The sequence below is a fragment of the Strix aluco genome, chromosome 4, assembly GCF_031877795.1.
Source record: "Strix aluco isolate bStrAlu1 chromosome 4, bStrAlu1.hap1, whole genome shotgun sequence".
Taxonomy (NCBI): Eukaryota; Metazoa; Chordata; class Aves; order Strigiformes; family Strigidae; genus Strix; species Strix aluco.
In genome coordinates, this window is record NC_133934.1 from 73,856,402 (window position 1) to 73,883,794 (window position 27,393).

The 27,393-nt window shown below is 43.7% G+C and overlaps 1 protein-coding gene across 16 annotated transcripts in view; it reads left to right on the forward strand.

Annotated features, from left to right (window-relative positions):
- Positions 1–26,151, forward strand: part of JADE1 (jade family PHD finger 1) — a 60,003-nt gene extending 33,852 nt beyond the window's left edge. For 13 of the 16 annotated variants that reach the window (XM_074823649.1, XM_074823639.1, XM_074823641.1 and 10 more), the window contains exons 3-11: positions 1,014–1,096; positions 4,595–4,752; positions 8,448–8,635; positions 11,586–11,797; positions 13,288–13,455; positions 14,880–14,996; positions 18,683–19,213; positions 21,457–21,574; positions 22,496–26,151. In XM_074823649.1, coding sequence (XP_074679750.1) covers positions 1,014–1,096; positions 4,595–4,752; positions 8,448–8,635; positions 11,586–11,797; positions 13,288–13,455; positions 14,880–14,996; positions 18,683–19,213; positions 21,457–21,574; positions 22,496–23,397 — 2,477 coding nt within the window. In that variant the 3' untranslated portion in view covers positions 23,398–26,151. Of the gene's footprint in view, positions 1–1,013; positions 1,097–4,594; positions 4,753–7,785; positions 7,850–8,447; positions 8,636–11,585; positions 11,798–13,287; positions 13,456–14,879; positions 14,997–18,682; positions 19,214–21,456; positions 21,575–22,495 lie in introns of those variants that run through there. The other 3 variants (XM_074823653.1, XM_074823655.1, XM_074823654.1) reach the window with 2 other exon arrangements.
- The last annotated feature ends 1,242 nt before the right edge of the window (positions 26,152–27,393 follow it).

The following is a 27,393-nucleotide window of genomic DNA, read 5'->3' on the forward strand; positions in this document are numbered from 1 at the left end:
GTGAAGAAATGAGCAGTGTGGGAAGGCCTTTGCATCGGTTCTGTTTTATTTGTCTACAATTAATGCCCAGAGTTGCAAAATCTGTGTTCATCCTTCAGAGTTCAACATGTAGGTCCTGGCTTCCCTATCATACAGACCTTATTACAAGTCCTTCATCTCTCTGATCCATAAGGATTTATTAGCTTTTTTTTCATTACTGCTTTGTAGTTGGCAGGGGAAAATACCCGCTGTACCTTTAAATCTTAGTGAATTAAAATTAGTTGATTTGTACAGGTATACCATACTCTGGTGTCAAAGCACTACCTTGGCATTGGAGTGTAGGTTCTTTCTCTTTTTTCCTTTTCTTTTGTTACAATATTTCTGAAAGCTGACACAGACTCTCTCAAAAGGATTCAAGGCAAAAAGGTATAATTTGTTTGGATATAATGAATAATTATACAGACAAAAATTGTACAACCACACTGAGAGATTTGCTCAGGAGAAGACACGTCAGCTTGTTTTGTGGACTCCACTGTGTGTGCATGGCAGTGTGCTTCATTTTGAGAAGGCTGGCTCTGATAAAAATTGGGTAACCAAGAGAGATATTTAGGACATCAATACATTAGCTTCAAAGAGTACATCTCAGGCTATCAGCAGACCTCCTGGTCAGTTATTAATCTGCAGAAAGTGGTTTGTTGATGCTCAGGGGGAAGCATGTTATGAGGTAGCTTTCTTCAGATGCTGGGTGGAAGGCTGATAAGTGCAGTGCAGCCAGTACATGCATGTGTCGGTAGAAAATGGTAAACAAAAGAAAACCAGAAGAGTGATTCCAGAAGTTTATGACCGAGTAACTTTTATTTTCTGGTTCATTTTGAAAGACTCTTTTGGAGGTTTGTCATGGAAGCCTGACTCTGGCTTGCATTGCTCGTGTAGTCTCACTGAAGTCAATTGGCCTTCTTGGGTGTGCGGAGAGAGCAAAGGCTTTTATTGATAGATGGCAGCAGTGTCAGCAAATGATCATTTCTGTGTCCTAGGTCTGTCCACCTGGTCCCAGCATTCCAGATCTCGACATCGGAGGACTTCGTGTTCCAGACATGAAGATCGAAAACCTTCTGAGGTATTTCTGGAATTTGATTTGCATTTTGTTACATCTGTCAAGTACAAAGCTGTATATGTGTTCTGATAATGGATACATTTCTTCTGGTGTACATTTTCTTTTCTTTTTGCTACATTTTATCTGGCACCTGCCCCCCCCCCCCCCCCTTTTTTTTTTTCCCCAGGAGATTAGGGAGTTCAGCTGTTGGCACAGCCACTGCCAGCACCAGTTTCTATCTGTGAATTTCGTTATAGTCTGACACCCATTCAACAAAGCTGCAGAGTCTTTCTTCTAGTATTTTAGGCATCAGGGTTTATTTGTAGCTTGATCTGTGAACAGTGAAAATTTACATTAGGTGCATTTATTTCATAGTTGGTATTGGGTCTTGGTATGTGATCTTTGTTAAAGTGCTTGTCAAAGTAGAAATCTGCTTCCTGACAGTTCTGTCTTGCATAGTGCTTTGAGGAAATCCTGTCAAAGGAGATACAAATCTTTGAACTTTCCAGGATGGATCAACTGTTAGTAACACATAAATGCAATCCAGTTCTTTGGAAATACTTGTGCTGAATCTCCCTATCTTCAGGCAAATACTACACTGCAGACTTTGTAGAGGCTGCAAAGAAAGCATTAGCTTTGGGAGATGGAATTTCTTCATTTAATGTACTTGCCCAGTACATGTATTTTGAAATGATGCACTAGTGAGTGATTGATGTTGAGAAAAAACATGCTTTATTAATGACAGTATACCTAAGTCCCAGAGAAGAGTTTTCACAAGAAGAATCCCATTCATTGTTCAGTGTGAACTACACCTAGTACTGATGGTTTCCAGTCTCCTTTTTTGATTGTTGGCTGTTAAAGACCTTTTTTTTTTGGTGAATGCGGAGGCCTCTGCAGAATTTATTCTTGCTGGTGGCAGGCTTGCTTTCCTTAGTTGTTTTTTGTACATCCCTTAGAAGTAGCCCCTTAGACCCAGTTTTGAGAACTACCTCATGAGAGGCTATCAAGAAATAATCTGAGATAATTATGAATCTTGCTGTTGTTTCTTGTGTGCTTTTTTGTCCTCTCCTCTTTCCTTGCATTTGTTTTCAGAATCTTTGCAGTTTTGTGCTGTTCTCTCTTGTTTTCTCAGCCTGGATGGACTTCTCATATACTTCCCTTCAGCTCTGTTCCACAGCCTTTTCCCCCTCTCCCTCCCTCCCTCCATTTGCATTGTCTCTGCTTGCCACAGCACGCTATTCTGATGATAAGTGTGCTGGCAGAAAAGCGACACTTGCTGAACTCCCCGGGTGAAATCCTGGTCTCATTGAAGTTGGTGGCAAAATTCCCATTGACTTCAGCGTGTCCAGGGTTTCACCCTTCAGCTTTGAAGTGTTCAGTGCTTCTGAGAGCCAGTACTACTGTGAGCTCCGCTTTGCTCCGGGCAGTCTGATTGCATCAGAAATTAGAGCAGAAAGAATGGTGTCACAGGGCCACTGGCCTGGGAAGGAGTTTTTTGGATGTCAGGTGCTGCATTAGCTTTGCTTCTGAGGGAGTTTTGCGGCAAATTTATCTGAGAGCCTGAGTTACTTTGGCTCTCAGATTCAGCAAGTTTTGTGTCCCATTTTATATTTTTAGTCTTTAGTCTTCTTTTCAGTTGACATTTGATTGCTTTAATTCAAATCACTTAGAAGTGCATAATCCCCTGGCCAGCTGTGCTTGTTTGTTTTGTGAGACAGTTTACTTTGTGGCTTATTTTTCATTTCTTGATTGGAGCCTCACAGGACTGGTAATTGGATTGTTTAAAACATTTAATTATATTTCATTACCTGCGTTCACCCTTTCCTTCATATGGTAATATTATTCTTTATTTTTTAATGTTGGCAGTTTTTCTGAATATGTCAAGACAAGTGTTAAGAAAAATGTCATGATTTTATGCTATTTTTATGACAAAACTAGAGTGGGAATGGAAACATACTGAGACAGAAGTGGAGTAATATGTGTGCGTTGGGAGGTAGAAGAGGTTTCAAGATGTGCAGTGTGGTAAGGCAAATCACATTTGGTAATGCTCTCAGAAGTATAATTAACCATCAGGTTCACTGTTTCCCTAAAATACTTCCCAAAAATCTCAGGGAATCTATTGAGATGTCAGGTGTGAATAGCGTAGGACAGAAGTTGCTGTCCTGGGGAGGCCTGCCTCATTAGCACTCTCTATAGATCTGGTTCTTTCTCAGCCACGTGCAACAGTTGGCTGGAGCTAACGTGAACCAGTGTGGCCTTTGGTTTGGGCCTGGGAGGTTGTGTCATGTTGCCCCCTCGGCAGCCCAGTCAGGACTCCAGGAGCACTGCCCGGATAATCTGTCTTTTCCTTTGTAACTGTGCAGCGTGGAGCTGGGTGGACGCTGACTCTGTCCACCACAGACTGAGAAATCTGCAGGGCAACTTTTCTTAAGATGTTGCTGATCATCTCCTTGTCCTGGTGGTGCTTATCTTCTGTCACCTGGTTGCTTTTTAACCCTTTCCTTTGAACGTGGCATTGAATAGTTAAAAATTTGTGGTTGTGGAGGTGTGGAGCACTGAGAGCAGTTGCTGTAGTCTACAGCTGCCTTGCCTTACAGGGAGAGCAGGGTGGGGAGAGCTGGAAGACGAGTAAACAAGTGCAGGCGTGTAGTTCTGATACCTGCGATAGCATAGCACCCTTTGCTCTGCGGTACTCACAGGCAGTGGCCAACCAGGCTGAAGCTGCCACAACAGTACCGCAACATGCCCACTACAAGAGTGAATCCCTTTTTATTTCATTCTATGGCTTGTTGAAGACAGCATCGCTGCTTGTTTATGGCTGCTAACCCAAAAGGTGCCAAACATCCTGCTCGTTTTAGAGGTGGATGCCTTTGCAAAGGAAAAGTAAAATTACAGGTATAATGCAGAGGTGTCTGTAGCTGATCGAATGACAAGCACCTGTGCTGAACAGGGAACTGCCACCAGAATTCCAGTTTGGGTCTTATTTTATTTGATCTTTTGGGTTATTATTTTAAATACTTGCACAAAGAATCATCTCCTTAGAATTTCCTCTTGTGGCTGGTCATGGTAGAGTCACGCCTTGATTTCTACCACAGGGAATTTCTAGAATGTCTTTGGATTAGTCAGAGCTCCAATATTTAAACCCCGAAAAACCTTGTAGCAAAAATGAGTCTTCATTGTGCTGCTGTTTTAAGACTCAGAGTTTCTGCAGCTTTTATTGCAGCCAAAATGGAGGTAAAAGCGGGCAGCGCCTTTTAGCATCATGTCTCCAGTGCAGGGGGAGTGCCAGAACTGGTAGTGGAGTTAGCTGGAAGTCATTTTATCAGTATTTGAACCTTCAGCCACCACTTTCCCTGTGATGAAGCTAAACTTGTGTCCTGCAGTGGGCTGGGTTAGTTCGCTGTTGATACAGTGACCTTGTTACTCACTGTGCTCCATGGTTACCCTGAAGCTGTGAATCATAGAGTGTAAATATCAAATGTCAGTGTCTCTATTTTTCTCTCTTGGTCACTCTCTTTGCAGGTGTTCAGAACGGACCTGATCACTGCCATGAAGTTACATGACTCCTTCCAGCTGAACCCTGATGAATACTATGTGCTGGCAGACCCCTGGAGGCAGGAGTGGGAAAAGGGAGTTCAGGTGCCAGTTAGCCCAGGGACCATCCCCGAACCCGTAGCCAGGTATAGTTTGGAGGAATGCAAACAAATGCACATACGTTTATGCTAGCAGCTTATGTCTACGTTGCCTTGGCTTCTTGAGCTTTATTCCACAGTGACTAGCTAGAAAGGTCTTGGTTCTCAGAGGCAAAGAGCAACCTGCCTCGCTTTTTGAATGGTCGGAGGGGTCAAGAGTCAGGCCTGTTCTGACTGTGTGTTGAAATATGAATGTCAGAGAATCATTTTTGGCATTACATTAGGGTGGAGTGTGATGACAGAACCTTAAAAATAGCTTCTATTTTTAAGCCCAGACTTGACCTCACTCAGCGTTGCTGGGAGAGCCCTTGTCTGCTGTTTCTTGTGCTTAGTTCCAAGCCATAGGTTCCTTTCAAGGAACAGTTAGACAAGCCAGATTTAAGGGCTAGAGAAAATACAGCATTTATTTTGGTTTCATTTATTTTGGTTATTTTTTTGGTGTTTTCATTTACTAACTTAGGAAATTGTTTGTTGTACAACAATTCAGCTGTTTTAAGAACCATCCAGATGTGCATGTAACTAAGTAAATTAATGTGAGATTTTCTAGCTCTTATCCAAGAAACCCTTATTTTCCTTACCTTGTTTGTTACGCTTACTGTTTTTTGTTTTAGATTAAACAGTACAGTTGTAAGGGCAGGAGCGTGCTGCAGCCCATCTATCTATTTTATGCTTAGTTGGGACTGGAGTTGGAGAAAGTGGGAAGAAGAAGGATTATTGCCATTTAATCATACTAGATCTCTTTGTGTAAGTCCAGGCTGGCTCATAAGGTGTTACAAAATGACCCACCAGTGCCGGTGGGGCCAAAACAGCCCAATCTCTGATACATAGCAAAAAATTCTGGGTGGTGCTATACTGCTTCTGTTAGGTCTGCATCTGCCAGCTTTCACCTTGGAGTAGGGGACTACAGGAATGTTTGTTAGCCCTTTGTGTGTGCTGTGCAGCAGCCTGCAGACCACTGTACAGCCCTACTAGGTCTGTACAATGAGGAACTTACCTGCACATCAGGTAGACCCTTCCCTTCCCTCTCCTTCTGAAGGATTGGATCTGGAGCTCCAAGGAGAACTTGGCATTTTCCTCTCTGCTGTGCAGTTTAGAACATGGGATGTACTGTTTCCCTGCAGTGCTTGTAGCCTGCTCCACACTGACCTCACCCAGTCCCTGCATAAATGCGCACACGTCATACATGTGTGCACATACTGTCTTCTCCCCACTGCTTTCTCTTTCAAGCATCTCCCAAGGCTGCAGAAGGGCCAGGAGACCTGTGGACTTTAGCAGAGGGAGACCTTCCAGGGGATCCCCACCTCGTGTCTTTCAGGGAGGTGGTTTGGTGGCTATATCAGCTCCAGGTGCTCACTTAGAGAGCTTTTCTCTGCCAATGGCCAACAGGGATGTGACTCCAAATTTAAGACATAAAAGGAGTTAGAGAAAGAAGGTGCCCACAGCTGTAGGTATCAGCCCAGAAGGCACCACTCTTCTTCAGTTGCTGAGCTGTCTTGTATGATTCAACTGGTGAGCACCTGCTGGTCAGAGTGGCCCTCTGATGCCTGATTATTACCCTGTTTGCCCCCTCACAAAACACTTGGAGAGCTCAGCTGTGGTGGTGCTAGAGTGCTGGAACTGTTGTGCCTGGCTTTGGGAGGGGAGGGAGGTGTTCTGCAAATGGAATCAGCAATAGACGAATAGTAGCTGGTGTAGAACAGAAGAAAAATACAGTACGGATAGCTGATGCTAATGAGGTACATAATAGGAATAGAAGGTTTTGGCCTTGTAGCGACTGGTCAGGGCAGCGAGAGTAGGTCCGGAGGGGTGGAGCAAGCAAGTCTGTGTGGTGATTCAATGCAAGCATGCAGTCAGATAGATAATTCAGTTGGATGTGGTTTTTGGTATGTAGTAAATGTTGCTTTTTTTAACTTCTTTCTCTCATAAAAATAAATAGATGAAGGTAATTTGTTCTGAAGCCAAACTGTGCTTACTCCTTCTGTGCCACTACAGTGGTATTTAAACAGCATGTACAGGGTGCTACTCAGAGATGATGACTTCTGCATGGAGAGGTACTGGGGAAGGAGTTTATGGTACAGAAGATTCAGAGAGCAGTGCCCATTTGAAAGTAAATTCTCTGTGAGATGTAGTAGTCTGTAATATTTTAATACTGTGCAGTGTGACCCAGAACAGTTTGGGCAGTACGGTTAGCCTGGCAGGGTCATTCCGATTCATATTCTTCCTCAGTCACCTCAGAAGCCCCAAGTTCAGCATTTGTCTCTTGCCCACCATTTCTCAGACTGTTGTCGAAATAAGCTAGATGAGGGGAGGGTTTAGGGCTGTGCAGGAGGCTGAAATAGGTAGTTCTGAGTTCTGAGATCAGATACAGTAGAGACAGGCCAGGGTCTTCTGGTAGGAGGAATTAATATGCTAGAGCTCAGATGAGGGCAAAATAGTGTGGAGGATGTCCTGCTTGTTGTGGAGCTTCAGCTATTCCCAGCAGAAAGTTGTGTCTACATGGAGTGGTGCTATCTGCTCCCTTGTAGCACTAGAGCAGAAAAAAGTCATCAGCACTAGTGCTGCAGGAGGCAGTCATTTGGCAGCGTGGCCTGTCGCTCCTGAGGTATCAACGTTACATCGTGAAGTGGGTTTCATCCAAACTGAATTTCAGTGTGCGCAGTTCACTAAGAGGAGGTGCAGTGTCCTCTGCTGAGAGAACCGTGCTGCAGGTGGACTGCCAGAGGTATCTTGCTGTTTGGAGGCAAGTCACCAGCTTGCTGGTAGAATGACAGCTGTCTGTTGTGAATGGGGCGGTTTTGCCCCCAGCTCCTGGCTTTGCAAACTTAGGGCATTGCAGGAATCTGACCTAGAACAAGTTACGTGCTGTAGGTACTTTACTCTGTTTCCTGAACCAGTGCTTGTGGTTGAACAAAATTTCAGTTGGCTTGCAGCTAAATAGTTGGTTGTTGGCCAGCTGAAGCCTTCAAAACCTGAGAGAAGGTAGTTTCAGCAGCAGCTGATTAGTATTTGTGCTTGGCCCAGCATGACATGAGTGATTGTGAAAGAGGAAATGCAGACCCAGGATGCCAGAGCTTGGATCTGCTGGGTAAGTGAAGGTGAAGCTAGTACAAGTTACTGATTCTCTGTGGAAAGGTCTTCTGAATTTCACAGAGATAGCAATTCTGTAGCTACACACACATACAAAAAGAATTTGGAAGTAACATACTGTAAGAAAGTAAACTTCAAATGGAGCAGGAAATACTACTTTTTTTCTTGAATTTTCTTGATCTTGGTATTGAAATTAAACAACGATTTTTAAAAAAGTCTTAAAACAGAGTTTAACATCTGTGTATATGGCAGCCATCAGTACATAAATACAGTGTTCCTACTCTAGCTTTAAACAAGTGTGAGTTTCAGGTAAGAGTAAGCATAGCTCTGGCCTTTAATCTTTTAATTTTATTAAGAATTCTGGTAATGAATTGGGTTTCTAGATAACCCCAATTAATTCCTTACAATACCACCAATCCATTACGGAAGTGCACTGTACTGTTTTCTCTTCCCATCTCTGGTGCAGGATGATTGCCTAGATGGTTAGGTGGTTGTGGATGATTGTTAGTCACTTAGAATGAGGCATTTTGAATTCTCTAGAAACAAGTCTCTCAGCAAGCCAGCATGCCTGACGTCTGCTTGTCTGTTTGTTTTAGGATTGTGTCTGAGACGAAAGCTGTCACGTTCACGCGTCCCAGGAAGTATATTGTTTCGTCAGGTTCAGAGCCTCCAGAGCTGGGCTATGTTGACATTCGAACCTTAGCAGACAGCGTGTGTCGCTACGATCTCAATGATGTGGACGTAGCATGGTTGCAGCTTGCCAACGAAGAATTCAAAGAAATGGGTGAGTAATGAGTGCTTGTGGTTTTGTTGCCTTTTTTTTTTTTTTTTTTAAAGCTGCCAATCTTAAGAATTCTAGAGAGGGCAGCAGTGGGAAGAGATGGTAGAGATATGAAGAGAGAGTAATCATATGAACAGGGAATGAGTAAGGAATTCCTGCAGTGATTTATTGGAGGAACCTCCCAAAGCTTACTGTGACTGTGTGCTGCAGTTCCGAAGCAGGAAGAGGAGCTGTCACAAGGGGAGCAACTGTTCCCTTCTCCACAGGATGGCTTGTGGGTGGGAAGGGGCGGGGGAGCAAGGCAGGAACAGAAACGTTTCTTTGGTAAGGTGTGTGCTTCAGGAGAAGATTTCAGTGAAATTGAAGAGGATGTAAGTCAGCACAGAACTTCTACCACATTGTTTAGGTAGGGGAGAAGATGCTGTGCCAGGTGGAAGAGGTTTGGACATGTTGGTGAACACTGTTTGATTTTTGTTTTAGCATTGTGGCAGTTCCCTGCTTTGGGTTACAGTTTAGCCATATGGGTTTTACCTGGCTGTAGCCCATACATGGCATGGCTCAAGACCTGGCAAACCACAGTCTCACCACTTATATTTAAAAGTTTCTCCTTTTTAACCCCCATATGGAGGAAACGGATGACCCAGCCTTGACTTGGTCTGTTACCCAAGCCTTTTTTCCAGCTCTCAAGTCAGGCCTGCTCAGGTTTAGTGTTGGGCTTAGATGATTTCAAAACAGTTCACAATTCGAGAGTTTAGGTTACCTTTCCAGTTACCTTCAGGGAAACAGCGGCAGCAAGTCCCCTTAGGTTTCTTCAAAGAAAACTTAAAAATACTTTTTATGACTTGTAAGTGATATTCATCTATTCAGTGTAGATAATCCCCTATGTCTGTCTTTTGCCAAAAGCAGAGGAGGGCTACCACAGTGCTACACTGGGGGGCGAGTAGCGTTAGTGGGGACATGCACACGAGAGGGGCTCCTCCTTGTGCAGATCTGTACCTGTGTGTGAAGCCCTGTGGTAGCCATTCTGCTACGCCAACAGAACCTTCAAAAATAGACATTGCACATGAAACACCGAACAGCTGGAATTGGACAGATCTGATCTTCAGTGTTGTGTTTTGGTGTAGTTTCTAGTAGTTCGTCTGCTCTAAATCTTTACCCACTGAGTTGCGCTGTCCGGAGAGGGACGGCAGTGCTCCTGCCGGTACCAGGCAGGACATCGTGGGCCTTGAAACACGTACCTGGGTGCTCTGTCAGACACTGCACTCTGCAGATACTATTAAGGGGCATTTGAAATGTTTCCTGATCTGCAGTTGCAGCACTTCCTTTATGGTGTCCCTGCAGCTGTGAATTCGTGTGTTTTCTTTGATACCTGTTGGAGTGCTTCAGGTACTGAAAATGTATATTCTGTCTTTAAAAGAACAAATGTAAACATTTGAACTGAAGCCTCAGCCTCTTGATTCCCTTTTTTTACCCTTATAAATGCACAGTCAGTGACATAGCTCTAAGGGTTTTTTATAAAGTGATAGCAATTGTGAGGTTAGAATTTCATTACAAACTGGTTTAAGACCTGCCATCATCTGCTTTGCTGGTGCAGTATTTCTGGGCTGCAGGGCAAAATTCACTCTCTTTCCTCAGCAGGATTTTGGATGTTCCCTCTTGCTACCTCTCAGCTGCTCAGTTTGGGTAGTGAGGGATGCAGTGATCTCTGCTGCAAGGATTTGCCTGTCAGTAAGGGAGGCTGCAAGTACTTTTGTACAGTGTTTGTCTTCTGATCTGGGCGAGCTGGGGAGGTTTTTTCTTCTTCATGTTGTGGAATCTGTGGCTCAGTTATTCACAGGGAGAGCCGAAAGGAGGATTTTCTTGTTAAAACACACATCGTGAGGTTGCCATCTTCTGTATGTCACAGTAAACGTTAGGTATTGGGAATTAGACCAAAAGTGGGATATCCTAATCCTAATCCTACTTCATTGTAGTGATTTAAGAAGTTCATGTGCTAAACTGATTTTGTGAAAGGAAAATAATTGTTTCAGTAGCATAGCTTTCTTGGTTTCACAGGCGTTTGTGTGGCATGATTTTGTGGTAAAGGTTGGTGTAGTATAACTTGGAAGCATTACAGCCAGTTCCTTGTCACGGCAAGTGAGAGATGGAAGCCAGAGGGGGAAGCGCCGTGGGTTTTTTTGATATTTTTCTTGCTGCTTCCGTGATAGATACTTTTTCAGATCTGTAACAGTAATGTAATATAATGAACAAATTTGAATTATAGAATACCATAATATAATGAGCCTGTAGCTGTGGTGTCATGAATAATTTTCTGATGCATGCTGTTTGAAAAGACCAAATCCCAGATTAGATGTTGCATTTATTTATTTATTGTCCCAGATTTGATGTTGCATTTCTTACAAATGTTTTCCACTTTTTAAAACAAACTAATTTATTGGTGTAGCGGGTTCTGATGGAGACCTCAGTTGGGATTGCACCCTGTTGGGTTGGAACTTGTGAAAAAAGAGCAACTGTTGTTAGAAATTGCGTTTGCTCCAAATATGACAGCAGATTTGTCATTGACTTCCCCCCCCTCTGCCCCCATCACTTTTGGTTCAAAAAACACTCAAATCTTTCACCAAAGAGTCAACATCTGGGTTGCAAAATTGAAGCAAAAGCCATAGACAGTGCTGTCCCAGAAGGAAAAATGAGAACAACACCAGGAAGCCAAAATCAGTTCCTGAGTTTTTCTCAGGATTTTGAAAGATTGGTTTGGATACTCTGCTTCTGTTATGACTTTCACTTTTTTTTTTTACAGTTTCCCTAGTTTATGCTGGAATAGGCATGATTGTCTAGGAATGACATGTTTATGTGTGGGGGTCGTCTGTATTTGCTCAGCTGTTAAAAAAGAAGCTGGAGTTGTGTGTGGTGGTGGTTATCACTCTTTCAGTAAGTAACAACTCTGGTTTCCCAGGGATGCCTGAGCTGGACGAGTACACGATGGAAAGGGTCATAGAGGACTTCGAACAGCGATGCTATGATAACATGAATCACGCTATCGAGACGGAAGAAGGACTTGGGATTGAATATGATGAAGATGTTGTCTGTGACGTCTGTCAGTCTCCAGATGGAGAAGACGGCAATGAAATGGTGTTCTGTGACAAATGCAATATTTGTGTGCACCAGGTATGGCAGCTGGGGCACAGTGTGGGGGTGTAGGGGTGGTGACAGAAACTTTTCCAAACCATTAAAGATAACAGGTTAGATTTTTTCCAGTGGCAGACATTGATCTGTTAAGTTGTTGCAGAGTTCTCTGTTGAGCAGGGGGATGCATTCAGGAAGTATGTAATTGAGAAGGAGAACTGTGACATGCAATTCTAGAAATGTCATGCTAGGAGGGTTAAAAGTGGTATTGTGTAAGCGTGGAGGAAGTTACAAGGTGAGGAATTGCCTCCCCAAAACATACACATGTATTGTTGTACGTTCTCACCTGGTCACTTACCTTGCTGTGTTCTTTTCCTCTCTTTCTGCACACTTCTGGGGCCAACACACCTTTAGTATCAGCAACTTAGGCTCAGCAGAGAAGGGGAAGAAAGAACTTTGAGGCAATCAGTAGGGACACAGGTAGGACTTACTAGTTAATTTAATGGAGAACCTACTGACCTGAGCTGAGCTAATGAAGCACTGTTATGTGCCACCTTTTTGTGGCAGTTAAGAAGTCTTCTTAGCAGGAAAGAACAGACAGAATTTTAGCGTATCTGTTTCTGTGGATGCTTCTTACTGTGGCAGATGCCTTCCTATCAGCATGTCCTTCCTTCCCAGCTTTAAGAAGTTTGCTTTGTCATTCAGTGTTCAGAAAACTCTGTTGTCCAGTGAGCAAGAATGGCATTTTCTTGCATGTGTTACTTCAATTCATTTGTACTAATGATAAAGAAATAGGGCTATGACAGCTGTAACGTACAGATGGCTGTCTTGCAAGATACTCAGAGTAAAGTGGACGTTTTTAGACCTGTAGCGGTTCTCTGATCCTTAGTCTCTGATCACATCAAATCTGAAACTTAAGAGGGCTAAAATTGACAGTAATTTGGATGGAGGTCTCCATAAAGATGCAATCTTCTGAAAAAAGTGATCTTAATTAGTTGCTGTTCTGCACTTTTCTCTCTGAATAAGTAAACCTCAGTGCTTTGGAATAACATTGAGTAGTGCACAGCAGAGCTCTTGAGTTTGTGGTTCTTGCTTTTTGAGTTAGTCAGTTGCCAGAAGTCCCAGCCTTTTGGATACAGTCCAGTTCCTGCTACTTGCAGTCTTTGTGATACTGAACTTCATGCTAGCTCACTGCTGGCAGGGCTGTCTGTCGGGAGTCCTCTTGCTCTTTGGGCTGGCAAACACATTCTTCTTTTTCCCAATTGAAGTGGGCAGAGGTTTTTTGCCTAACAGCTGGTCATGACTTCTGCTCCTTTCACTGAAAGATCATTTTGGGGAATGAATGGGTAATGTGGTTGGCTGAGTTTATGAAAGAATCCCAAGATCCTCCACAAGCTAACATTTCTGTAGTGTTAGAAATTCCGTAAAGAACATTTTGGAGTTGTGAGAGGCTATGTGTAAGCAGCTAAAAAGTAACAGAAGTGCATGTTGTTTCCTTTGTTTCTTTCCCTTTTCTGTAAATGGGAATACAGGCATGTTACGGGATCCTGAAGGTGCCGGAAGGCAGCTGGCTGTGCAGGACCTGCGCGCTTGGTGTTCAGCCCAAGTGTTTGCTCTGTCCCAAGAAGGGTGGTGCCATGAAGCCGACCCGGAGTGGCACCAAGTGGGTCCACGTTAGCTGTGCTCTGTGGATTCCAGAGGTAGGTGCTGCTCCTCCGGGAGTTTGGGGCTGCAGTGATTCTGGGAGAGAACAAATCCATCAGAAACACTGTTCAACCTAGTGCGTGTTGCTAAATGAGTGTAGCATCTATATGGTACTTTTTAGGGAGACAGTAGAAAAGATTTTCAGTTGGATGTAAAGTCTGGCAGGATGAAGCATCATCTGTAAAGAAAGTAATTACATTACCTTTATCAACCAAAATTAGGCCTCAAAAATTAGGCCTTTGCTGCGGGCAAAGCTCATTTAACAAGCACACAAAGTACTGTTTTATTTTGTAAACGGAGCATTAAAGGTGAATCAGGAAGGTTTAGATGTGACAGTGAGAATTCCTGTGGGGTCTCATAATCAGAAGATTCAGCCTGCATGATAATTTTAAATTGGAGGGCTTCACCTTGAAACTGATTTGTTCATGCAGTAAGGAACTGACTTTAAAAAAGGAATTTTGATTTTTTTAGTTCCTTATAAACTGAGGAACTTGGAACATGCTAATTTTGCATACACAGAAGGAATTTGATTTGACCTTGACAGGCTGGAGAGATGGACCCATGCAAACCTCATGAAGTTCAACAAGGCCAAGTGCAAGGTCCTGCACATGGGTTGGGGCAGTCCCAAGCACCAGTACAGGCTGGGTCATGAGTGGATTGAGAGCAGCCCTGTGGAGAAGGACTTGGGGTATTAGTGGGTGGAAAAGTGACTGTGAGCCAGCAATGTGCGCTCACAGCCCAGAAAGCCAACCACATCCTGGGCTGCATCAAGAGCAGTGTGGCCAGCAGGTCGAGGGAGGGGATTCTCCCCCTCTACTCTACTCTCCTGAGACCCCACCTGCAGTGCTGTGTCCAGCTCTGGGAGCCCCAACATCAGAAGGACATGGACCTGCTTGAGTGGGCCCAGAGGAGGCCACGAGGATGATCAGGGGCTGGAGCACCTCCCTTATGAGGACAGGCTGAGAGAGTTGGGGTTGTTCAGCCTGGAGAAGAGAAGGCTCCAGGGAGACCTTATAGCGGCCTTCCAGTACTTAAAGGGGGCTACAGGAAAGCTGGGGAGGGACTCTTTATCAGGGGGTGTAGGGATAGGACAAGGGGTAATGGTTTTAAACTGAAAGAGGGTAAATTTAGATTAGATCTAAGGAAGAAATTCTTCCCTGTGAGGGTGGTGAGACACTGGCACAGGTTTCCCAGAGAAGCTGTGGCTGCCCCCTCCCTGGAAGGGTTCAAGGCCAGGTTGGACGGGGCTTTGAGCAACCTGGTCTAGTGGAAGGTGCCCCTGCCCGTGGCAGGGGGGTGGAACTAGATGGTCTTTAAGGTCCCTTCCAACCCACACTACTCTGATCTGTTCAGTAAAATTGTTTCTCTTTTCAATCATGGGTGTAATAGTAACTCTGTTTTTTAACCTTTTTTCTCTCAGGTGAGCATTGGAAGTCCAGAAAAAATGGAGCCCATTACAAAGGTTTCTCACATTCCCAGCAGTAGATGGGCACTGGTGTGCAGCCTTTGTAATGAAAAAGTTGGAGCTTCTATACAGGTAAATTTAATCACACAAATATCTGTGTGTTTTATTTTGTCAGTGTTTAGTAGATACACAAAATGTGTATCCTCAGTAAACTTTCTTTGATTTCATGTTTGTTACTATGGACTTAATTGCACACAAAGTGCTTTTGAATGTTAGTGTGCTCTTACTTTCTACTAAAATTTTAATAATAATAGCCAGATCATTCTATAAGATGTCCTAATTTGTTGATACGTTTATTAATACACTGAAGTAAAACTTAGATGTTGTTGAGTAGAGGAAAAAAGCTATATTTTTGTGATGTTCCACATACGAAAATGAAGTCTGATAACTGAAAGCTTCTGTGCTGAAACTTATCTGCTAGTCCCTCTTCAGTGACTTGTAAGACAAGTTGGATATTTCAAGGGGAGTTGCGTATCTCCTGTAACAACCTGAGCGTGCCCAGCTCTCAGAGAAGTCAGTGGAAGTGAACATCTTCACTTTGATGGTAAAGCTAGCTGTAGCTTTGAATTTCTCATTTTAGGTACTACTTAACATTGGCCTGTTCTGGCTGTAACTATATTCTGTAACTGTTTTATTGTTGGTCCAGCTTTTAAGTTGCTGAGGAGAACATCTGATCATTTAATATTAGGCGTTTTGAGCAGTAGGAAAGAAACAGGTTGTTTGGTCTGCCCTGAGATTTGAGCAAGCCAAAAGTTGAGGAAATGAGCCCTATTTTCCCCAGTGGTTGTGGGTAGATTCTGGAGCTCCCGGTGTTTCTAAGGGGAAAAAATCCACCTGGGTGTGTTTCCCAGCTCATGCTGCTGTAGCAGCAGTGTCACATTATCATTCTGCTTCTGGTACTCCCTTGAGCTCAGGGATGATGACTGCCTGTAACAGCAAGATGGGGCAGAATCAAAAGAAATGTCTAGTCTTCATAGTTCCAAAAAGAATGATTTCCGTATGCAATAAATAATTAAACTATAAAGCCAGCACTATAAAGCCATTTGTTTCATACCAACAACTCACATTCTTGGGCGTGTGCCAGTTTGTCTCATTGCATACTTCTGAAATTCTCTCTGCAGTTTCAATTGGATTTGGATTCAGCCTTTCTCACCGTAGCCTGTGAATGGTCGCTGTTAAACAACTGAATTGATTTGCACCAGAGCGTTTCAGACTGGGCAGGGTGGTTTCATGTGCCTATTTATATTGGTTGTTAGCTCTAAAGCACTTGCAGATCCTTTACAGTGGAAAATCACTCAGAAATATTAAATAATATTTCTAAGCACAATTTTAAAATCTCGAGAGATTGAGAAAAGACATTACCAAGCCCCAGATTTTTGGAAGAGGAGATACTCAGTTTCCTGAGACACAAGACAAAACGTTGATCTACCTTACTGGAGAACAAATGATGAGAGCAAGGACAGGTGACCCACTCAGAGCAGTGTTGTGATTGTGTAGAAAAAGACAATAAAGTGTAGCTTAGTATTCTGGTAACATTCTTCATCTACTTCAAAATGATCCTCAGAAAGCTCCCTGAGACAGGAAGATACTACTGTCTCGTAAGAAGTCGAGCTCTTTGTTTTGTGGCTAGCCTAATGTTACAGGATCCATGATGGTAAGAGCAGCATTAAGACATAGAAATTTCTAAGTCCTACACTTTTTTGAAATTAGGTTTTATCCATTTCCTTTTTTCCTCTGCTCTGAGTCATTTGATGAGGTTGCCAGAAAAAGTTGTAAACCAGCAATGCAGCAGTAGTTCCAGTGAAACCTATCAGTCCGTTTCCATTTAAGGAATATATGAAATAGTAAATGTTAAGTAGAGAAAATAAATCTGTCCACAGCATATAAATCTGCGATTGTAATACCTCCTTGCAGAGCTGTCCCCTTCCTCTTGGCCGCTGTTACATAGTTGAAACTGTTTTGTCCATTCTCCAGAGCTCTTCTGAGGGGTAACTTCCAGCAGGTGAAGTTGAGCACTTGAGTATTTATGGATGTTGGTGTGCAGGGGAGAGGAGGTATCCTTCCGTATCTCTTCTGATCCCACCTGTCCCCTTCTGGTGACGACACAGGTTGACAGGCAGGCATGATGGCTGCCACTTCAGGCAATTCTATATTTGAAATTATGGGGGAGACACAAAAAGATTACAGTTTTGCCTGACATTTTATAGGAGTTGTGTAAATCTTGGTATCATTAAAGCTAGCAGTGAGAAGTATTTAGATTTGTATTGTGAGATTTTATACAGCAGAAAAGAACATTATACAAAGCCACTGCAATAGGAAGGAAGTAGCATTAGCTGGATGAACTGAGAGCGCAGGATCCTCCAGAGATGTTACGAGATGTGCACAACAATTAGGAAAGTCGGCAGCTGGAAGTATGTGTCAGGCTGGGCAGAGAGCAGCTGCAATAAGCTGGGAAAACTGAGACTGCATATTCTCCCGGGTACAGCAGCTTTCCTTCCAGTGAGACAGGCTTTCCCCTCTTGTCCCAGTAAAACATTAGCCACACCAAGAGCTGAGTACTCTAAACGACAGCAGCTTGGAAGTTGTGGCTAAAGGACTGTCCTGCCCTGTTGGGAGTTCCAGGTGGAACAGGTGCCCTGTTTGTTAGTAAGAAAGAGAGGAAAGGGCAAAAGATGCTTTGGTATTTTTCAATTCCTTTTATATGCTGATTTTATTAAAGAAGTTTCATTTGAAACTTGTGCAGTTTAAACTCTGTTGTACCTTTATACGCCATCTGGCTGCTGAGTCAACCTGAGCAGGAAAACCCAGAGGAGAAAGATATTTGGCTCCTTTATGAAGTACTGGACAAACATCCTAGTGCGACGTGTTTCTCTTTCGGGTCAGATGACTTGGCTTAAGCATAGTTTTGTTTCTTCCTAGCTAACAGCACTAATGTTAATTTTCACTTTAAATTGTTTTCACTGGAAGCACAGGTGTGAGTTGCTACAAATGCATATGGGGGAGTGTGTGTATATACATACATATATATAGACATATTTAAACCTTTCAGTTTGTGGCTGGCAATAGCTATGACAGCATTTTGCAAGAGAAAGTTACATATAATGAAATGAAGTGCTAAATCAGCTGAACTTGTGCCCATCACACCGTGATGGCTGAGTTCACTGGGAGGGAAGAAAAATGACAAAAAATTGGATTTCCTGTTCTCCTTATCCCCCAGGTGAAGTAAAGGCTGTAGTCAGTGAAGTATCGATTGACAGTGATTTGACATTTTAAAATCTGTATAACAGGAAAAAAACATCCCCCTTGGTTGAGGCCTTTTGGGTAGCATGGGTCCAGGTACTGGGAACGACTTTTAATTAAAAGCACCAGACTGGCCTGGAGCCACCGAGGTGTTTTTCCCTCTCTGTCATGCTGGCACAGCCGAAGGGGGAACGTTTTCCTTTGTGTGATGCAGCCTTAAGCAAGTGGCTCCAGTGAGGGTAAGAAGACTCCCCTGGTGTCTTTGCTGCTTATTGAACAGCGTGATTGGGTGAGGGAGGGGTTAACCACTCCTGTCCCACTGGGCCACTTGATCATTGCCTGGCCCGAAAGCACTAAACTGTAAACCTAATGAAAAGAGAGCAAGAAATCACAGGCAGCTTAGAAACAGAGCACGGTCTCAGGGTTGTCCTTCCAAAGCAGTCCTGGCTGCTCAGATAGTTTTAGGCAGTGTGGCTTCTTAAATTTCTATTTGATTAATTTTAATTTAATTTCCGTAGTGTTCAGTGAAGAACTGCAGAACAGCCTTTCACGTCACCTGTGCGTTTGACCGTGGCTTGGAGATGAAGACCATACTGGCAGAGAATGATGAGGTGAAATTTAAGTCTTACTGTCCCAAGCACAGCTCCTCCAAGAAAGCGGATGACGAGCCTTTCAGTGAAAGCCCGGGCCAGGAGAACGGGAACGGGATTCAGGACAGCTCTCTTCCTGCCCACATCGACCCTTTCCACACCATGGATCAAACCCAGGAGGAGGCCCACAGAGTCAGCCTCCGCAAGCAAAAGCTCCAGCAGCTGGAGGATGAGTTCTATACATTTGTGGAGTCTCTGGAAGTGGCTAAAGCGCAGCGGCTGCCTGAGGAGCCGGTGGGATTCCTTTACCAGTACTGGAAGCTGAAGAGAAAAGCCAACTTCAATAAGCCTTTGATTACCCCAAAGAAGGATGAAGAGGACAATCTGGCTAAACGGGAGCAGGATGTTCTGTTCAGAAGGTTGCAGCTCTTCACACACCTCCGGCAGGATCTCGAGCGGGTAAGCCACTGCGCTGCCGGCACTTGTGCGAGGGGCCCTGGCCTTCATCAGCTGAGCTTCCAAGCCACGCTCTCGGTTGTTGCCTTGCGTGTGGGCACTCCGTGCTGCGCCTTCATGCCCAGTTAACACTAAATTCCTACCGAGCACACCACTTTCCCTTTTCAAATAGAGGGTCGGTTCGCAGGGCCAGCAGGTCTTGCCTTGTGGTATCCAGTCTCCTTATAACTGGGTGGTTGTGTTTCTGCCTGTGCTTTTTGGCTGGTTATCACTGATGGCTGTGGCCTGTACTGCAGCCTCCAGCTGGAGCGGTTTTAGCCTTTCAGGGCTTTCTTTGCTGCTTTCATCTGCTGTGCAAGAAGGAAAAGATGATCGTGATTCGCAGCGGATCTGTTTTTCGTTGACACAGCATTGGAGGATGACATTTCACAGGACTATCTGTGTAGGAGGTTTGGGAGGCACACAATACTCCACTCAGTTAGGGCTTGAATGTTTAAAGAGCAGTTCAGTGGGATCAGTTTGGTGGTGTATCCTAAGTACATCTGAATCTGTAACGACCTGAATTCCTTCCTTTTTGGGTTAACTATTGGAGTTTTAAGATAGGTTAGAGCCAGAAAGAGTACTGAAATTATTATAGTTTTTCACGTCCTTACAGCATATGGCTCATGTAGGCCACGTATGGAACCTGGCTCGGGTCCTACCTCAGCCTCAGTAACCTGTGGGTGAGCTCGAGCCTCTCTTCCAGGACAGTGTCTGGGCTTTACGTCAGGACAGCAGGCGCTCGTGTACCTACTGCATACTTTGTAAGGGATCCTGGTGGCTAATTAATCTTCTAATGAATCATTGCAGTTTTTCTTCTGACTTTTTTTTTCTAGTTCTAACTTCCAGCCCATGACCCTTTTCTAGCTCAGTGAGAGCTGTTACCTAGTATCTTGTTTCTGCTCCACATGCTCAAGATCTCTTTTAATCTTCTCTTTGATCAGCTAAATAAGTTGAGTTTGTCACTATGTTCTCTGGATCTTAAATTGCTCTGTATGTATCCTTTCCATTTTTAAGTGTGATGTCAAGACAGGATAATTCTAGTAATATTTTTAATATTTTACTACTCTGTTCCCACTGATTGTACATCCAATGTAACTTGGATGAAAAAAATGTAAAAAATGGGGCCTACATTTTTTTCTCCTCTTCAAATTGGGTAGATTTGATCATGAATGACATTAGTGACAGTGTCGGCCATCTAGAAACAAATTTTGAAATCATGTCATCCAGTTCCCCTGATGGAACAGGTACCTCTGTGGACGTGACGCATCTGTTGCGCAGCTTGGGTCAGGTAAGGCCAAGAAGCAAAGGCCAAGGACTGGCTCAGGAGGGGTACCAGGCGGGATGTGTCCCTTCCAATGCCAATCCACAGAGTAAGAGAGCTCCTTGGAAGCGCTGGCTGTGCTGGGACTGGAAGCCTTACGTAGAGCAGGGCCTTGGCAAAACCCATCACACGTCTCCTCCTTCGTGGCAGTGGGAGCAGCCTACGGGGCAGGAGCCTGCAGCTGTACCCAGCTGAGCGCAGAGCCTTGGAGCACCCACCTCCACTGCTCAGCCATCCCCTCCTCTGGGGAAGAACTCACTTCTGAGCTCTGGAGAGCGGTGGTTGTGAAGCTTACACAGCTGTGGTCTCAATTAGACAGTCACAGTTTAAGGGCAGAGATGTAGCTTTTGCCTAAGAAAACCTGAGATAGTAAAAATAAATAATCATTTTGTTACTGTTCCCAGTCCCTGCCACCTCCATTGTGCCGTGGCACCAATAGTTTGGCCTGCCTACATTTTGATCAATTGTACTGCAGTGGCGTCAGAAAGACTGGTACTGGGGAATAGCTCTGCACATTTTCACACTATTAAGTATAATTTTCTGTTGTGTCTCAAACAATAAGCGACATATGGTGCTAGGCTATTTAATACTGAGTAGATTTAAGCACTTCCAGCATTTCTTTAGATTTCCTGTATCTATACATATATGATTCAGGTGTTTATAGATGTTACTTCTGTGCTGTGCCCCTCCCAAATCTGATGGAATAATCTCTCAGTTAAATGGTATTTAAGACTCTTCCAAGAATTGTGTTAAGAATGTTAAATTTAAACACATTACTAACGTGTTCAAATGGTGTATAGTACTTAAACTGAGTTAAGAGTACAGATTCACAACATCACAGACATGCAATTCCTGTACAACTCATCAACTTGATGTCTTCTAGGTGCGTAATCTCACTTACATGGTGACCCGAAGGGAAAAAATCAAGAGATCTGTTTGCAAAGTTCAAGAACAGATATTTAATATCTACGCAAAGCAGCTGGAACAAGAAAGAGTTTCAGGTACATTTCAGTGTTCTCTTTTCACTTAAGACTGCAGGCACAAGCACCGAGAGGTTTGGTTACAGGCTACTGACTGATTTTTGAAGGACAAACAGGACCTCGTTTATTCTCATTAAAATCTTGTGTAGTCCACCATGCATCAGCAGATAGGAAGGAAAAATGAGGATGTGTCGCTGCAAGGGTGGGCACATTGCTATAGAAACTGGTAAGTCTGTGTTCTTACCACGGGGCACTGAGGGGCTCGCTGCCGTCAGCTCCTGTCTGGGGTGAGTCGTGAACAGCTCCTTACGACAGAGACCGTGACATAGAGCCAGGTGCCATGTGGTACCGAGTCAGTCGGTGGCTTATTAGCACCACTGCATTGGTGTAGGGTACGTGCTGCTTTGTATCATAGATGCAGTTTATAGAAAGGAATTTTGGAAAGGCAGCACCCTGGTTTTAAAACTAGACATCTTTTTCTGCCTGAGCTCATTGACAGCAGCCTTTCCCAGAAGGATGAATAACTTCAAGGTTACTGCATTAACTAGATTATCCTTAGAGTATTTGGTAACTAATAAACTGTATTTTAGACAGAATCAATCAGATCCACCTGCTGGTTGCTTTCCTCCCCTGCCCCCCATCTGAGGAGTCTCTCTGTCTTAGGATAGAGTAGCACTAGGAATTACATTTGCTACAGGTGTAATGAGGTGCAGCACAGCTACAGCATGGCTACAGGAAGGGAAACTACACCCAGCAGTAGGTTGTGAAACCACGACATAGCCACATGATCGTGATGTAAAGGTGCTGGATAGGCAACCCGATACCCGTTTTGGCCGAAGAACATGTCAGGCATGAGGAACAGAGATCAAATAGGTACATTCAAAAGTGGCATTTACCCAGACATGGAATTGCTTGACACTAACTTCGTCTGTTTACACATAGGTGTGCCTTCCTCATTCTCCTCAATGGAAAACACGGTGTTGTTCAACAGTCCCTCTTTGGGCCCCAATGCTCCTAAGATAGAGGATTTGAAATGGCATTCTGCGTTCTTCAGGAAACAAATGGGCACGTCTCTAACCCACTCCTTGAAAAAACCACACAAGAGAGACAGAGTAAGAAACAGCTCTGGGAACGACAGCAAATCCGTGCTGGGGCAGCCCAGCCAAAGGGAGGGTGGTGCAGCGCCGGGTGGCTTTTTAAATTTTGACAAGACCTTTGCAGAAACACGGATTGTATCAGCACAGCAGAAAAATGGCATAGTTATACCAGACCACAGAAAAAGAAGAGACAATCGTCCACAGGGTGAGGTGATCAAGGCCGAACTAAAGGAAAAGACTTCTAAACACAACCACAAACCACTGAGACCCACAGAACTCTCTCAGAGGCAATCGGAAAACAAAAGGGCTGTGAACCACTCCAGTGGTAGGTCGGCACCTGGCACGCGGAGGGATTTAGTGCCTAAATGCAATGGGGGTCTTGTCAAAGTAAACTCTAATCAGACAGTAGTTAAAGTGCCTACGACGCCCACGAGCCCAGTGAAAAACTGGGGCGGATTCCGAATTCCAAAGAAGGGGGAGAGGCAACAGCAGGGCGAGAGCCCGGACGAGACCTGCCGCCAGAACTCCAGCTACCCCTACCTGGGCGTGGACAGAGTTTCACCGAAGGACAGGGCAAAAAGCAAGCTAAAGCCTGACAGCGAGAACGACGGCTACGTCCCCGACGCCGAGATGAGCGACTCGGAGACTGAAGTGGCTGAAAAAAAGTGCAGGCAGCAGCGGCTCAGTCCAAACAGCACTATCAGCAGAAGGACGGACATTATTAGGAGAAGCATCCTGGCATCCTGACTGGACCCGGGGACATGGTGTCGGCACCGTGCTCAGTAGAGTCACTGCCTACAAGCCAACTTCGCATTATTTATTGGTGTGAGAGAGGAGAGTTCTTAGACGTGGCTACAGACTGACAAATTGAGAACCCCGTTATTCCTGAGCTGTATAAACATGTTTACATGCACTTAAAGCTGTTTTTTTTTTTTGCGCGCCCCCCCCCAATTCTGTGAGAAGTTAGAATCTCCTTTATTTGCAACTACCCTGAGTAAGCAGAGAAACGACATCACTACTGAAACAGGATTTGTGATGAACACTAAAGTAACTCACAAAAACCTTTTAGAAGGGGCTAGGGTGGGTAGGGGGAAGTAGGCTGCATTCATCCCTTTTAGCTAAAAAAGCACTGGTACAATCTGACTCCCTTCCCCTGCCTTCTGGAAAAGCACAAGCTCTTAATTTATCTAGTGTGTATTGAGTCGAAGATGGTTGTTTAACCGTACTGCACTGCTAAACCCCATCACAGATGGTCAAGTTCCTTGGATGGTGGTAGGTCTTTCTCCTCTCTTTGCAGAACGTTTTCTGTTGCATTCAGTTTGAGTGTAGCTGGCGGCTCAAAACCCTCCATAAACTCCAGAGTTTACATGTAAATATATGCAGGAGATGAGCAGGTCTAACCCTGATGTTATACTGGAGGAGGAGGAAGGGACAGGTCAGGGCTGCAGCTGCCTTGTGGTGCAACAGCTTGGAAGGATGGGGGCTGAGCACGGAGGCAGCTCTCACGGGGCTCCCTTCCGAGAAGGGGGCAGACTCAGGGGTCATGGCCCCCCGTGGAATAACCCGCCACTGTTTAGCCAGCCACCTGCCTCGGGAGTATGATGACAATTCAAGAAAAAGATTTCTAAGGCACTAGTCGGTAGGATTTCCCAAAGCCCACCACGGATGCACTAATGGTATGTATTGGGAAAGCCAGGCTTATGACACTAAAGGGTTGCTTTAAAATAGACAGGAATATATATTTTTAAATAGAATAAAATGGAAAGGCAATAAATTGTGATTAGCTCTTTACAGTCAAATGAAGAAAAAATATTTCATTCTATTCTGGACTAGATTTGATGGAAGAGGGAACTCGTATTCTGATTGTGTACTTTTTTTTAATAATTGCAAATGGCAATAACTAGTAAGCTATGAGCAATAATATGAACAGATCATTAGGATACTGTTTTGTACTGAGTAGAGTGCACATGTAACAGTGGAGTGTTAGGAGCCTGTAAATTTTGGAATTCTGCGTAGACGTAAGAAGTCAGGTATGTACTGGTGAAAAAGTTTAAGCAGCAATGTGTTACAGAAAGACAGGCATAAAGAACCCCCTTCCCCCTGCCCTTCCCTACTCCTAGCCTGCCGTTACCGCATCCACTCGCTTTTTAATGTTAGACCCTTGCCTCTTGAGCAGGGAGCGTTTAAAACACAGTAGAACTTTGCCATAACTGAGTCTTCCAGAGGATTCAATCAAACAAAAGAGAAAAAAAAAAGAGAAAAAAAATGCTTATTAACACCCTATCTTGCTATGCAAGTTATCACTTAATTAAGTATTTCAACAGAATGCATCTCTGTCATTTGTTTTAAAACTCAGAAGTCTTAACCTTTTGAGGAAGGGGAGTTTTGTGTAAGACAGCTAGTGTACTTCTAAAATACCATTGCTGGTCCCAAGAAGTTAGATTAACTTCATCACTCACAGAGGGCACTGGTGAATCTGAAGTTACACAGTCACTCTTGGGACGTGTTAAAAGAAGAGTACTTATTTGATCAAACACCACCATAGACAAAAGGTAAATGCAGGTAAGTTCTACTCGACATACAGCAACATTTTCTAGACAGGCACTGTTGTTTTCTGTAAGAAAGAAGCTCATGACCATATAGGGAATTGTTTGACAAGCCATAGATGTGGAATAATCTAAAATTTGATTCTAAATAAACATTTAACCTCACACCAGTTTGCAAGAGGTACCTTGTTAATTTGCACTATTATGAATGCTAACGTTGTGCAGAATTAATGCCTTATCTGTTTTGCTCCCCGACGTTTAGGTTAATAAGCTTTCTAATGTTTCAAGTTAAGCTGAACCAAAACCAAAAAAGCTGTAAGAAGACTGCAGTGTGCCCAGCTCTGTAGGTTAGCTTTGTCTCCCATGCTTAGCGCGCAGCAGAAGAGGTGTTGTAAGTACAGCAGTGACAATACAAACCCACCCCTGCATTTTATTGGGACAGAACCATTTTCTGAATTTCTGGTTTTAAGCGTTACCTTTCCTTGTGCAGACTGACCAAGAGATCTTTGATTATGATTGGTGTATTCTGTCAAACTGTAGGCTAGTTGAACTTCTGTAAAGTTGCCTGGAATGCCATTTGTTAGGTTATAAAGTCACACAATTCTAAATGAAGGGTTATACGTGTTGTGTATAAATCTCAATTTCAGAAATTTGAGAAAATCGTCATTACATTTGTAAAACCTTGTACAGAAGATTTTTCACTATGTGCCTAGCTTTGGTGTCCATTCAGCTGAAATTAATTAAAAAAGGTGCATGAAGAGAAACAGATAGAAATAAAAAGTATATGTAGAGATGACTATTTTATATTACATGGCCCAATCCTGTATTTATTTTCTCCCTTTTTTGAAGTATTTATAAAGACCTAGTTGAAGACAGCTGTATTTTTTGTTAAAATATTCAGTAGAATTGTGCCTTTTTGTCTGTATGTGAATAAATGCTGTACATTTTTGCAGTATCCTTGCCAGCAGTGTTTTAGAATTTGCAGTAATAATTTTGTTTGGGTTTTTACATAAACACTTCACTGCAATGATCTGAAGAATTTTCATGGTCAAAATAAGCATTTGATTTGGATTATTACAGGTATCAAAATGCACACTGCAGTTGCAAGATTTTTATTTTTCTTTTTAGAAATAGTATTGGGTCTTGTTACTGATGGCTGTGCCTAGCCCATCAACAGAAAATTGTATGCTTTTTCCCCTGAGATCCTCAAAGAGATCTTGCTTACCTCAAAGAGTTGACATTTGTCAATATACGATGTCCTTCCAGAGTCCGTAATTGTCATATATGTGTTCCACTGGAAGGGCAGCACGAGGTTTGTTGCCTGTCGCTCTTCAGGACGCACACACCAAATGCACGTTCGCACCATGAACTGCTGATGGTCAGGCAACGCTGAGGGAGAACAGCTGCTGCTCGAGCAGCACCGCCAGGAGACAAGGCCTGAAGGGCACCACAGGTCCTTCCCTCTCGTTTCCTCTAAACTCAGGGTGCAGAAACATGGAACGGACTTGGAGCAGAGCAAGAAAAGGGCAAGGTTGGGAAGGTGTATGTCTAGCAGTACATCTTGAAAAACAGCGATGGGTAAATTTTTCTCCGATCCGTACTTGTATCACATGCATTCACAGTGTGGGCAACTGTGAGTGGCACCCCTCAGAAACATATTTCGAAGAACGAAGGTTAAAGGATGGCCCTCCTAAGAGTTATTAGTACAAGCTCTTCAAGGCAGGAGTAAAAGTCTGAAAGAGGTTCTGGCAGCTGCTTTAGAGACCTTGCTGACAGCAGCCTGACAGGCACTGCCCTGCTGGGGTTACCCAAGAACAACGGGGTCAGAGCTGAGGGCAGCTTGGTAACCACTTCAGTAGGCTATCATCAAAGAGTTTCTGGTAGGCAGCGACAGATCTTTCACGATCTGGCCTGTGCTAGAAGGTGTCAGGCTCTTGGGCAGACCCAAAATGAAACTCGTACTACCTTCATAGTCAGTTTATCTCACCTGCTGAATGGAAGTAACTACTCACCCAGAAACTTTTCCTAAATAAACAGTCAAGAACAAAAGTTCTACTCACTGGGAAGCATTAATGTTACACTAGGGAGTCTTTAAAATACTCAAAAACTGGTGTTGGGGTGGGAAAGAAACGTAGGGGAAAAAGAAACTTTTCAGTGGAAGAGTGACAAGAAATACATAGAAACAAATGTAAAACCA